We start from the raw sequence: 13,775 nt of genomic DNA, 5'->3' as shown, positions 1-13,775 counted from the left end.
GATGGAATTTTCCAAATTGTTTAAGTACCTGATGGCAGTGGAAGAAATAACTGTTGTGAACCCTGAGGTGTGAGTATTTGGGTTTCTGTATCTCCTGCCTGATAACAGCATCTAGAAGAGGGCACGGCCGGGATGGTGGGGTTTCTTGATGATTGCTGTCACCTTCCTGAGTATTGGCTCTTGTAAATATCCTCAATGGTGGGAAGAGCTGTTCCCATGATGGAACTGGCTGACTCACCACTCTCAATGGTCTCTTGTGTTCCTGTGCATTGGAGTTCCTGTACCAGACAAAGTCACCACCAGTCAGAATGCTTTCCACTGTACATCTGTCGAAGTTTGTCAGTGTCTTTGAAGACATGCCAAATCAACCTAAACTTATAAGAATGTAGAGATACTGCTCTGCCATCTTCATGGTTCCGTCTAAATGCTGGGTCCAGGATAGAGATGTTGGCATCCAACATCAGGAAGCCACTCACCCCTTCCACTTTTCATCAGAACTGGAAAGAGCAAATCTGTGTTTGATGTGTAACTGCAGCTCTAAAGGTACTGATCAGTTTACTAAATTGTTCTTGATTTTTAATGTATCATCAGATTGCTTCTATATACACTTATAAAATGATGCAGAATTCAGTATCTTATTCTATTGATCGTACCTGTGCAGTATCTTTGTAAAACTATCCAATACATTTTGCAAATATTTAACCTTCAAGACTTGACCAGCTTTTTGAAATATGCCATTGGAATTACAGCGGAGCACGTTCGAGATAACAAAAACTTACCTTGAGCCCCAATCCATTTGCCATGGGGAAATGTTTCTCTAAGAAAGTTATGTCATAGTTCTACAGCAGTTATAACGGCTGTTTTCCAGCTCCAGGGGCCTGGGTTCAGTCCTGACCCCAGGTGTTGTTTGTGTAGAATTGCAGTTCACTCCATGTGTTTTCCTCCCACATCCCAAACATGCTGGTAGTTAATTGGTAGTCAGTTGCAGCTGGTGTACATATGTAACCAAAGAGTCAAAGGGGGGAGTTAATGGGGTATTTGAGAAAATATAAGTTGCAAGGTTACAGTGAAATGAAAACAAAGAATGAGACTGATGAGACTGCTCTGCTGAGAGCTGGCATGGATATGATGGGCTTTTTTGCTGAGCTTTAAATGATCTATTACGGTAAATAATTGTTACTAATAAATTGATATATTCTGTAACACACTTACGCAATATGTATAAAATTTCATTCAAAAAATGTTTTCCCTGTTGTAGTGCCATAAAAGAACTTTCCAAACCATGGCCCCTCATTCAACTGTGTAATGCTCATGTTGCACATTTATCACTTTGGTTTGAGTTATCTTGTAGTTACATACTTTTCAAGACATATATAACAAGAAACATCCTGTGTTGTGATAAATAAGTTGGTAACACCTTAATATGACCATTTCTTAACTTCGTCTGCTCTCAGCTGCTTCAGTCTTCTCATATAATTGCAATACCTCGACCTTGGTGCCATCTGAGCAAAATCCCTATAGCATCCTCTTTGTGACTGTGACATAAGACCATAATACAAAGGTCATTCAGCCCATTGAGTCTGCTCCTCAATTCAATCTTGGCTGATTTATTATCCCTCCCAACTCTCCTGCCTTCTCTCATAATGTTTGACATCCTTACTAATCAGGAACCTATCAATCACAGCTTTAAATATACAGGTAGTCCCCGAGTTACGAACATCCGACTTACGGACAACTTGTACTTACGAACCAAGGGAGGAGAATGCCGTTCACCATTTTAAGGCATTGCTATTGACACTGTGTTGAGTGTTTAACTTTGTATTTGGCTTAAATTTTTTTTAGTAAGATTCACCCTGACCCCACCCCCTTTTCCGGTCGGCTGGTGGCACAGTGAGATCGGTGCCGGGCTCGAGGTTCCCGAGTTCAATATAGTGACAGACCGCATCCATGCCGGGTTGATGTCGAGCTCTCAACTAGACCTCGTAAAAAAAAACACTGCCGCCTCTAGTTTAAGTTCCCACACAGAATATTGTGGAGGATCAAATACCCAAACCCAGCACAGCCCCCACTTGTCCCATTTAGCTTGTCTCAGTGCAGTGGAGTTTCGAACCCGGGGAATTCAGTGCGGTGGTCCTTAGGACCCAGCGGACCTCGGGAGCCGGCGCAGCTCAGGACCCACCACTTGCAGTGTTTCTGTTCCATTGATGGGAAGCGATAACAATTGAAAATAAAGTGGAAATAATAAAGCGTTTGGAAAGAGGTGAAACACCATCGGTCATTGGAAAAGCATTAGGCTACAGTCGGTCAACGATCGGAACGTTAATGGATAACGGATAAAGTGAGAATAATGGAGCATGTGAAAGGCCCTGCCCCAATGAAAGCTACAATTATTACTAAGCAACGCAGTGGTTTAATTATTGGAATACATACATTTCTTAGGTGTTTTATATGCATAGAAAGGTAAAATATATACTATATACTAAGACAAACGTTTGACTAACTGACGCTAAATAATACCGGATGTGCTTGTTCTGACTTACATACAAATCCGACTTAAAGACGGACTCAGTAAACGGAACTCGTACGTAACCCGGGGACTGCCTGTACTCAATAACTTGGCCTCGAAAGCCATCCATAGATTCCCACCCTCTGGTAAAAGATATTCCTCATCATCTCTGTTCTAAAGGAATGTCCTCGTATTATAAAGCTGTGCCTTCTGGCCCTAAACTCCTCCACTATTGGAAACATACTCTCTACATCCACTCTATCTAGGCCTTTCAATATTCAATAGGTTTTAATGAGATTTCCCCCTCATTCTTATAAATTGCAGCAAGCACAAGTCCAGAGACATCAAACATTCCTCATACTCTAACTTTTCATTCCTGGAATCATTCTCATGAACCTCTTCAGAACCCCATTCAATGTCAGCTCATCCTTTATTAGATAAGGGGCCAAAAAGTGCTCACAATACTCCATACGGTCTGACCAATGCCTTATAATGTCTCAGCATCACATCCTTGCTTTTATATTCTAGTTTTCTGGAAATGAATGCCAACACTGTGTTACATAACCCCGTAACTGGGTCACTTACCAGCAAAGACAGAGAGGTCTGTTGAAGTCTGATGGTACTATTTTTAAAAGTATTTATTGAAAAAGGGGCACAAAAGTAAGATTAATGCAAACATACAGATAATATACGTCGTCAATACTAAATCTAAAAGCGCGGGTATAATAATAATCAATAAGAAATAGCTCTGTCGTTGTCTAGGGGATAATGTATTGTCCGATGGAAATATAAAAGTCACTGTTAGTTCGTTCAAGCTGCAGCGTTTTGGGTTTAAGAGAGAGACGGGTTAAACTTACCCAGGTCCTTTATGATGCCAATCCTTTGAGTCGTGGGAGTTGGTTTCCCCGTTGTTAGCTAAAAGCCAGTCTCCCGTGAGAAGAGCCACTGGTTCCGTGGCGAATGGAACCGAACGCACGTGGCCTCCCTACTGGCTTCCGCTATTACGGGATCGCTACCGTTTCTTCTGGTGCGTCTGAGGGGCTGTTCCCACAGATCCTCTTTTATACTGGCTCACAGGGTCGCAGATGTCAATCAGGTTGGGGGTGATGCAATCCCTCCCTCAACCAGCCCACTTTGCCTGAGGGCTTCCATGTAGCACAGTATTTCAATCCACAAATTCGCCTTCCAGAGACAATAGCCATGTCCCATAGCTTTATATCGCCGGGGGAACGAGACATTCCACACGTCTCTCTCTCTCATTTCCTGGGTCTCCTGACCCAACCCAATAGTGATCTTGCGATTCTCACAAAGGTGGGGGCTGCAGGCGTAACAACTGAAACATAGAAAACCTACAGCACAATACAGGCCTTTCGGCCCACAAAGCTGTGCCGAATATGTCCTTAACTTAGAAATTACCTAGGGTTACCCATAGCCCTCTATTTTTCTAAACTCCGTGTACCTATTCAGGAGTCTCCTAAAAGACCCCATCATATTCGCCTCCACCACCATCGCTGGCAGCCCATTCTATGCACTCAACACTTTCTGCATAAAAAACTTACCCCAACATCTCCTCTGTACCTACTTCCAAGCACTGTGCCCTCTCATGCTAGCCATTTCAGGCCTGGGAAAAAAAAACCTCTGATTAACCACATGATCAATGCCTCTCATCATCTTATACACCTCTATCAGGTCACCTCTCATCCTCCATCGCTCCAAGGAGAAAAGGCCAAGTTTACTCAACCTATTTTAATAAGGTGTGCTCCCCAATCCAGACAACATCCTTGTAAATCTCCTCTGCAGCCTTTCTATGGTTTCCACATCCTTCCTGTAGTGAGGCGACCAGAACTGAACACAGTACTCCAAGTGGGGTGTGACCTGGGTCCTATATAGCTGCAACATTAGCTCTTGGCTCCTAAACTCAATCCCACAATTAATGAAGGCCAATGCACTGTATGCTTTCTTAACCACAGAGTCAACCTGCACAGTAGCTTTGAGTGTCCTATGGACTCAGACCCCAAGATCCCTCTGATCCTCCACATTGCCAAGAGTCTTACCATTAATCCTATATTCTGCGGTCATTTTTGACCTACCAAAATGAACCACCTCACATTTATCTGGGTTGAACTCCATCTGCCACTTCTCAGCCCAGATTTGCAACCTATCAATGACCCACTGTAACCTCTGACAGCCTCCACACGATCCACAACACCCCCAACCTTTGTGTCAACAGGAAATTTACTAACCCATCCCTGCACTTCCTCATCCAGTTCATTTATGAAAATCACGAAGAGAAGGGGTCCCAAAACAGATCCCTGAGGCACATCGCTGGTCACCGACCTCCACGCAGAATATGATCCGCCTACAACCACTCTTTGCCTTCTGTGGGCAAACCAGTTCTGGATCCACAAAGCAATGTCCCCTTGGATCCCATACCTCCTTACTTCCTCAATAAGCCTTGCATGGGGTACCTTATCAAATGCCTTATCGCGGCATTTGCCTTCCTTATCAACCTGCAAGTTACCTTTTAGGAATTCTGCATTAGGGCTGCTAGGTCCCTTTGCACCTCTGATTTCTGAATTTGCTTTCCATTTAGAAATAGTCTATGCCTTTATTCCTTCTATCACAGCGTATGACCATATATTTCCCTACACTGTATTGCATCTGCCACTTCTTTGCCCATTCTTCCAACCTAAGTCCTTCTGCAGACTCCCTGCTTCCTCAACACTACTTGCCCCTTCATCTATTGTTGTACTGTCCACAAACAGTGAGAAAGCCATCCAGATCATTGACATATAAAGTGAAAAGAAATAATCCCTGCAGAACACAACTAGTCACTGGCAGCCAAAGAAAAAGCCCCGTTTATTCCACTCTTTGCCTCCTGCCAATCAGCAAATCTTCTGTCCATGCTTTCTGTATTCTTCTGTAACACCTTGGGCTCTTGTTTAGGAGCCTCATGTGCAGCACCTTGTCAACGGCCTTTTGAAAATCCAACTAACAACATCCACTGACTCTCCTTTGTCTATCCTGCCAGTTCCTCAAAGAATTACAAAAGATTTGTCAGGATTTGAAACCATCTGTTAGACTTTGCTAGTTTTTGGTGACATTCCAAATCTTCTCAAACTCGTAATGAAATACAACTGTTTTATCATTAATGGGTTCAGAAGAGATCATTTAAAAAAAATCAAGCAACACACACAAAATGCTGGTGGAACGCAGCAGGCCAGGTAGCGTCTATAGGAAGAAGTACAGCCGACGTTTCGGGCCGAGACCTTTCGTCAGGACTAACTGAAAGAAGAGATGGTAAGAGATTTGAAAGTGGGGGGTGGGGGGGAAGATCCTAAATGATAGGAGAAGACAGGAGAGAGATGAAGCTAAGAGCTGGAAAGTTAATTGGCAAAAGGGATATACAGCTGGAGAAGGAAGAGGATCATGGGATGGGTGGCAAGGGAGAAAGAAAGGGGGAAGGGTGCACCAGAGGGAGGTGGAGAGCAGGCAAGGAGTGATTGTGAGAGGGGCAGAGAGAGAAAAGAAAAAGGGGGTGGGGGGGTAATAAATAAAGAAATAAATAAGGAGTGGGGTAAGAAGGGGAGGAGGGGCATTAACGGAAGTTAGAGAAATTAATGTTCATGCCATCAGCTTGGAGGCTACCCAGGCAGAATATAAGGTGGTGTTCCTCCAACCTGAGTGTGGCTTCATCTTGACAGTAGAGGGGGCCGTGGATAGACATATCAGATTGGGAATGGGACGTGGAATTAAAATGTGTGGCCTTTGGGAGATCCTGCTTTCTCTAGCGGACAGAGTGTAGATATTCAGCGAAACCGTCTCCCAGTCCGCGTCAGGTCAAATCAATATGGAAAATATTTTAAAAGTTAAAAACCTGCAAAATGCAGGAAGTCTAAAATAAAACAGAAAATTCTAGAAATACTCTGTAGGCCAGGCTGCATGTGTGGGAAGAGAAATGTTTTTCTCCCCCAGTGTTAAGTCTTTTTATCAGAATTCTAAAGAAACTTGTTAAGCTGTGGGGAAGTTGGAGGAGGGAGTATATTTCTGATAAGACAAAAGCTGTGTAACTATATAGATAAGCTATAAACAGGGTTATATACTCAATTAGTTGATAGGAGCAAGTACATGGACTAAAGAAATATGGAACTTGTGAAATGCAGAGCAGTAAGACTACCGAGTAATTTAGTGTGAACATATTGTCCACTTCCAGGGGTGAGAAGAACAACAAATAAACAGAGCAATGTCACAGATGGATGACTGATACAGTGTCAACTTACCTGAAGCTGTAATGTTTAATATTAGCCTTCTGAACTTGCTATTGAACTTAGTTATTTTTCCCCTCTGGGATTTAAGTACATTATCAAAAATTAGAAATTCCTTTAGATAGATAGATACTTTATTCATCCCCAAGGGGAAATTCAACATTTTTCCTGTGTCCCATACACTTATTGCAGCAAAACTAATTACATACAGTATTTAACTCAGTATAAATATGATATGCATCTAAAATCACCCTCCCAAAAAGCATTAATAAATAGCTTTTAAAAAGTTCTTAAATAGTTTACTAAAGTGCATTGAGTGGTAACTTAAGTTCAGTCCTAACCCCGGCACTTTAACATGTCTTGCCCCTGGTGGTTGAATTGTAGAGCCGAATGGCATTGGGGAGTAATGATCTCTTCATCCTGTCTGAGGAGCATTGCATTGACAGCAACCTGCCGCTGAAGCTGCTTCTCTGTCTCTGGATGGTATTGTGCAGAGGATGTTTGTAGAACTACCATTCTCCAAACCAATCTTCGATAAGAATGTGGTTCTATCCACCCAGTTTCTTACCCTCTATTGTTTCTGATCTTATGACACCTTCAGACTTGATACATTTAATATCATTTATCCTCAGCTAAGATTAATGGGCCAAGTGCTACCATTGTCCCCTCCCTCTCAGAACTACAGTAGGGTTTCTCTAATCCATTTTATCAATCCTAACTTGCAATAGATCTTCATACGTCATTTTCAGTTCTAAATCCACCTTTGTCTTCCTTTTAAGCCTCACAGAGAAAGTGTTCCTTCTGAGATAAGCTAGGACGGATATAGAATAAAATCCATCAACCAAAGGAAAGAGCATTGATTTTTTCTCATCACCCATAAGGACCCAATTAGGGAAGCGATTTATTTAAGTTCTATCAATTTCATGTATGCTACTCTTTGCACGTGGTTTTATCTTCTCTACAGTTTGTGAAACATCCAGATCTCTGGCCTCCTTAATTCTCAGCCACTTTCACCTCTCGTGGTGGCTACTACACGCCTATGACACAGCGCAAATTTGAGGGAGGTCACTCATTTTTCTTTTCAAACGACAGGAAACCAAATTATAGACCTCAGTTTTCAGATCAGAATCATTGTTCCCATTTTTTTTATCCACACAGCTATAAATAACCTTCCTGTGATTGGCACATCCCGAGAATCTTGTTTTTTTACTGAATAGCTTCTGCGCATGTCTGTGCACCAGATGGTGTCTGGGAGTAGTAGTCTTTTCGCGATAGGTACGCTGTGCTAGCCCGAGAGGTTGGACTACTATACCCAGAGTAGCTTGCGCAAGGCTTTGGCGGTTGGACTGAAACCAACGGTTCTGTATGTTGGATGCGCCGATGTGAGGGGCAGCTGTGTCATGGTGGCCAAGTGGCTTCCCGGCGTTTGAACAGCCATGTACCGGTTGAGTACGGTGGGGAGGCGGGCAGCAGCCGGCGGCTGTGCGCGGCATGTGGGCGCCGAGGTGCTGCTGAGCTGGCGGCTGGAGCTGGGTGGTAGCGGCTTCCCTGCCAGGCTGACAACGGTGGGCACGGCCTCGGCCTTGCGGGACAGCCGAGCCGCCACCGTCAGGAACAGTGAGAGGGTCCTCAACATGGGCAGCCTGAACCCGCAGGTCCGCGCAACCGAGTACGCAGTCCGGGGACCCATTGTCATTAAAGCAGGAGAGATCGAGAAGGAGCTGCAACAGGTGAGTGTGGGGTGGTGACAGCGACTGGCACTGGTACAATTGTGATGAAGTTGTGTTTGAAAATAAAGAAACGGCTCGGGGAGCTTGTTCTCCATACCAACACCTTCAAAGAGGCGTTTCATCAGTCCCTATCCTTTCCTTGTAGACTTTACAATTGATCTTCACATAACGTGGCCGCATTCCTTTGGAAACCATCCATTCTTTGTTTGATTAAGACAAGTGCCAATCAGTCCCCCTTCCAGCAGAAAGATAACTGAGGGCAGCTCTTTGACAATATGATTTTTTGTGAGGGTTACGAATGGAGAAAATGATCTGTGATCTTGACAACACCTGACTAATATTGGGGCTAGCTCAGTAGGCTTCGGCTAGGAAGAGGCGTCGGTTCTGTGTAAAGCGGCTGTTATTTCCTTTTTGTTTTACCCCCTCTCTTACTGTACCATTTAAATGGCTGTGCTCTCTTCGTTCTGGATGTTGGAGAACTGGGAGACCCAGAGTCTCCCGGGGAACTGTATCTGCGTGAAGTGCATCCGGCTGCAGCTCCTTGAAGACCGTGTTGGGATCTGGAGCAGCAACTGGATGACCTTCGACTTGTACGGGAGAGTGAGGTTACAATTGATCAAAGTTACAGGGAAGTAGTCACACCAAAGTTGTGGGAGGCGTATAGCTGGGTGACCGTCAGGAGAATTAGAAATAGGTAGTTAGAGCAGAGCACCCCTGTGGCCATTCCCCTCAAAGTAAGTATACTGCTTTGGATACTCTTGTGTGGGATGACTTCCCGGGAAAATGCCACAGCAACCAGGTTACAGGCACTGAGCACGGGTCCGTGGTGCAGAACGGAAAGAGAAAGAAGGGAGCGGTGGTGATAGGGACTCGATAGTAAGGAGATGAGACAGGAGATTCTGTGGACATGAACAGGACACCCGGATGGAATGTTGCCTCCCAGGTGCCAGGATCAGGGATGTCTCAGATCGCGTTCACAACATTTTGGAGAGGGAGGGGGAGCAGACACATGTCTTCATACATACTGGTGACAACGGGAAGGGAAAGCAATGAGGTCCTGAAAAGAAAATTTAGACAGCCATGTAGAAAGCTGAGAAGCAGGACCTCCCGGGTAGTAATTTCTGGATTGCTACCTGTGCCACGCACCAGTGAGGGTAGAAACAGGATGATTTTGTAGATAAATGTGTGGCTGAGAAGTTGCTACAGGGGCAGGGTTTCAGGATTTTGGATAATTGGGATCTCTTCTGGGGTAGGCATGACCTGTTCAAAAGTGACAGGTTGCACCTGAACCCAATGGGGACCAATATTCTCACGGGCAGGTTTGTTAGAGCTGTTGGGGAGGGTTTAAGCAAACTTGCCAGGGGCGTGGGAACCGGAGTGAAGGGACTCAGGAAAGGACAGATGGTAAAAAAGTAAAGATAGCGTGCAGTCAGACTGTCAGGAAGGGCAGGCAGGTGATGGGACTTAGTTGCAGTCAATAGGTTAAGTATTCAAATCATTAGGGATGCAGAGTCAGAAAGGACAGCAAATACAGTACTCAAGGTGTTGTATCTAAATGTGCCTAGTAGAAATAAGGTGAATGATCTTGTTGCAATATTACAGATGGCCTGGTATGTTGTGACCATCACTGAATCGTGGCTGAAGGATGGTTGTAGTTGGAAGCTGAATGTCCAAGGTACACGTTATATTGGAGGGACAGGAAGGTAGGCAGAGGGGGAGGTGTGGCTCTACTGGTAAAGAATCGCTTCAGATCAGTAGAAAAATGTGACGTAGGATTGAAAGATGTTGAATCCTTGTAGACTGAGTTAAAGAAACTGCAAGGGTAAAAGGACGTTGATGGCAGTTATACACAGGTCTCCCATCAGTGGCTTTGGACTTTCAGAAGGCCTTTGACAAGGTGCCACACATGAGGCTGCTTACCAAGTTAAGAGCCAATAATATTACAGGAAAGTTACTAACATGGTTAGAGCATTGTCTGATTGGTAGAAAGCAGCAAGTGGGAATAAAAGGAGCCTTTTCTGGTTGGCTGCCAGTGACTAGTGGTGTTCCGCAGGGACTGGTGTTGGGACCACTTCTTTTTATGCTGTATATAAATGATTTAGATGATGGAATAGATGGCTTTGTTGCCAAGTTTGTAGATGATGCGAAGATTGGTGGAGGGGCAGGCAGTGTTGAGGAAACAGATAGGATGCAGGACTTAGGTTAGGAGAATGGGTAAGAAAGTGGCAAATGAAATACAATTTTGGAAAATGCATGGTCATGTACTTTGGTACTAGAAATAAATGTGTTGACTATTTTCTAAACGAGAGAAAATCCAGGCATCTGAGATGCAGAGGAACTTGGGGGTCCTTGTGCAGACCATCACTGGAATATAGAAGAATGACAGGGGATCTTATAGAAACATATTCATCCCTTTCATAATTTTTATAAGGTAGAGGCAGGAAAGTTGTTTTCACTGGTAGGTGAGACTAAAGGGGATATAACCTCAAATTTTGGAAAAGTAGATTAAGGATGGAGATGAAGAGGAACTGCTTTTCCCAAAGAGTCACAAATTTGGAATTCTCTGCCCAGAGAAGCATTTGAGATCATGATGAGATTACAAATGTATCTTATCTTAACTTGTAATTAAAGAGATTTGAATTTTTGTTTGGCTGATTTTTTTTTAATTAATCTTGAGTTTTGGACAGGAAGGCTCTACAACAGGTAGTCAAAACTGCCCAACACATCACTGGCATTAGTTTACCTGCCATCAAGGACATATGTATAGAAAGGTGCTAAAAAAGGGTCAGTAACATCACAAAGGATCCCACCAGCCTGCTCATGGACTGTTTGTCCCATTCTTATCAGGGAGTAGGCTATGTAACATCCATGCCAGAACCACCAGACTCAAAAACAGCTACTTTCTCCTCTACACATGAACCCACCCCTCCATTCGCCCCCACCCTCTCACCACCACTACTTTATCATTTCCTTTCAGCCACCTTATGTACAGGCACTCCTGTTCTATCTTATGCATTTATATTCATTGTGGTTTTTATTATTATTGTGTTCTTTATCGGTTTTTTTTTTGTGCTGCATTGGATCTGGAGTAACGTTTATTTTGTTCTCCTCTATAGTAATGTACCTGAAATGACATTAAACAATTTTGAATCTTAACAGTATTGTTTGTCCATTTTTTATTTTTATGTATTTTTAAATTAGTTTAATATTGAAAGAATAATCACATTATCTTCCAAAAGAGAATTAATTTGGACATTTTGTTTTGTAGAATAATTGTCAAGTGTCAGATTATAGTAGAGAATGCACAAATTCTTTGCTGGCAGTGGCAGGAATTGAACCCAGATCACTGGTACTGTAAGGTGTTGTACTAACCACTATTCTACTGTGCCACACCCAATCATGGAAGACTCTGTCTTCAAGAAAGTTATCTTGGAAATTATGTAAACCAAGTAAGCAGTAAAAGTGTGTTGGGTAAAATTATGGACTGTATGAGAGGTTCTCAACCCCTGGGAGCTATGGAGATGAAGTCATTGAATATATTTAAACTGCAAAAGAGCAAAGCAGTGGGGGAGGAGGTGGGATAGTGGAAATGTGAAGCCTAGGTTGAATCAGCCATGATCTTACCTGTGGGTTGAAGAATCTTTGAAATATTGAGAGGCTCAGTATGTTCAAAGTAGGGCTTGATAGATTTTTACATATCAGTACAAGAAAACATTGCTGAGGTAGAAAATTATTCATGATTTTGTTGAACGACAAAGCAGGTTGAAGGGACTGAATTGACAAACCCTGCTTCTGTTTCTTATATATATTGTGGAGGGAAAAATTGGTTGAACAAGAACTCAATTCACTGAGTATAGGTTGAGGATTAACCACGGCAGTCATTTGCTGGAAAGATTCACTGTTATTTTAGTAGATAATTTGGAGGAGGTGGTGTTGAATAGCGAGAAGAGCTTGGAGGGTCCTGCTGTTGAGGTATTTATTACTGTGGCTGTTTCAGTCACATTGTTGGCAGAACCTCAGTTGGAGCCAAGGGCATACAGGAATGAGATATACCAGCTAGTTGAGTGGTGTCACAGCAATATCCTTGCACTCAACATCAGTAGGACAAAAGAACTGATTGTAGACTTCAGAAAGAGTAAGATGAGGGAACACTAACAAATCCTCAGAGGGATCTGAAGTGGAGAGAGTGAGCAATTTCAAGTTGCTGGGTGTCAAAACTGCGACTGATGAAGTACCCGGGCAACGGCTGTTGTATGTGCAGTCTCTCCATCTTGGGCACTGAGGCTTGTAACTCCTCCAGAGTTGTCATAGGTCTCATGGTGGCCTCCTTCACTAGTCCCCTTCTTGTGCAGTCACTCAGTTTTTGAGTATAGCCTTCTTCAGTCAGATTTACAGCTATGCCATATTCTTGCCATTCCTTGATGATTAACTTATCTACTCCAAGGGATATTCAGTGACTTGGAAATTTTCTTGTATACATCTCCTGACTTTAGCATTTCAATAACCTTTTCATGGAATTGCTAGGAGTGTTCTTTTATCTTCATGGTGTAGTTTTTGATAGGATACTGACTCACCAGAAGTTGGACCTTCCAGATACAGATGTACTTTTGCTCCAATCAATTGAAACACCTTGACTGCACACGGGTCTCCAAAAGTAGATTTTCATTTAATTAACAATGTGCCTTATAAAACCAATCAGCTGCACCTATGATTTGGTGTGTCATATTAAAGGGGATAGGTGAATACTTATCGATTATTGTGTGTTGTAGTGACTCCTTAATTTCTTTTGTCAGAATTCACCCAGACTGTTGAGGGTTAAGTTTGCCGTGTATGTTACGTTGTACATTATTGCATTTTGAGGCGGGGTTTTATATATATATATATAAATAACATCGCCATTTGTTTGCTGGGATAATAAAGTGTACATTAGAAGTAATTATACTCTTATCGATTTTTGTTGAAACGCCTACATTGGTGATCCCGACGTTCTGCTATTTGAATCTGGAGTGATATTGTTTGTTTTATAATTGTGACTGCAAACACCATTGTTCTGAAGCTCCCTGAATTCCGGCAGGAACATGCAGCTGTTTGGTTCACTCAAGCAGAGTCCCAGTTCACAGTGCAGGAAATCTCGCAAGATGACAAAATATTACTACATCGTCCCAGCCTTAGACAGCTATTCGGCAACCAGGGTGATGAGCACCCTGCGACACCTGCTGTAAGTCAGCAGGTAAGAGACTCTTAAACTACTCCTTCTAGAGACCTTCAAACTTT

General features: G+C 43.1%; 1 protein-coding gene across 5 annotated transcripts in view; it reads left to right on the top strand.

Annotated features, from left to right (window-relative positions):
- The window catches only part of gpt2 (glutamic pyruvate transaminase (alanine aminotransferase) 2), an 85,859-nt gene that overhangs the window by 20,441 nt on the left and 51,643 nt on the right, over positions 1-13,775 (top strand). Inside the window, exon 1 of one of the 5 annotated variants that reach the window (XM_059992931.1) lies at positions 8,084-8,501. The exons of the other annotated variants lie outside the window; for them this stretch is intronic. Coding sequence (XP_059848914.1) covers positions 8,208-8,501 — 294 coding nt within the window. The 5' untranslated portion in view covers positions 8,084-8,207. Of the gene's footprint in view, positions 1-8,083; positions 8,502-13,775 lie in introns of those variants that run through there. 5 annotated transcript variants of the gene reach the window in all.

This window comes from Hypanus sabinus, chromosome 17 (genome assembly GCF_030144855.1).
Source record: "Hypanus sabinus isolate sHypSab1 chromosome 17, sHypSab1.hap1, whole genome shotgun sequence".
Lineage (NCBI taxonomy): Eukaryota > Metazoa > Chordata > Chondrichthyes > Myliobatiformes > Dasyatidae > Hypanus > Hypanus sabinus.
The sequence above is the reverse complement of the archived record's forward strand: the minus strand, read 5'-3'. Positions and strand labels throughout refer to the sequence as shown.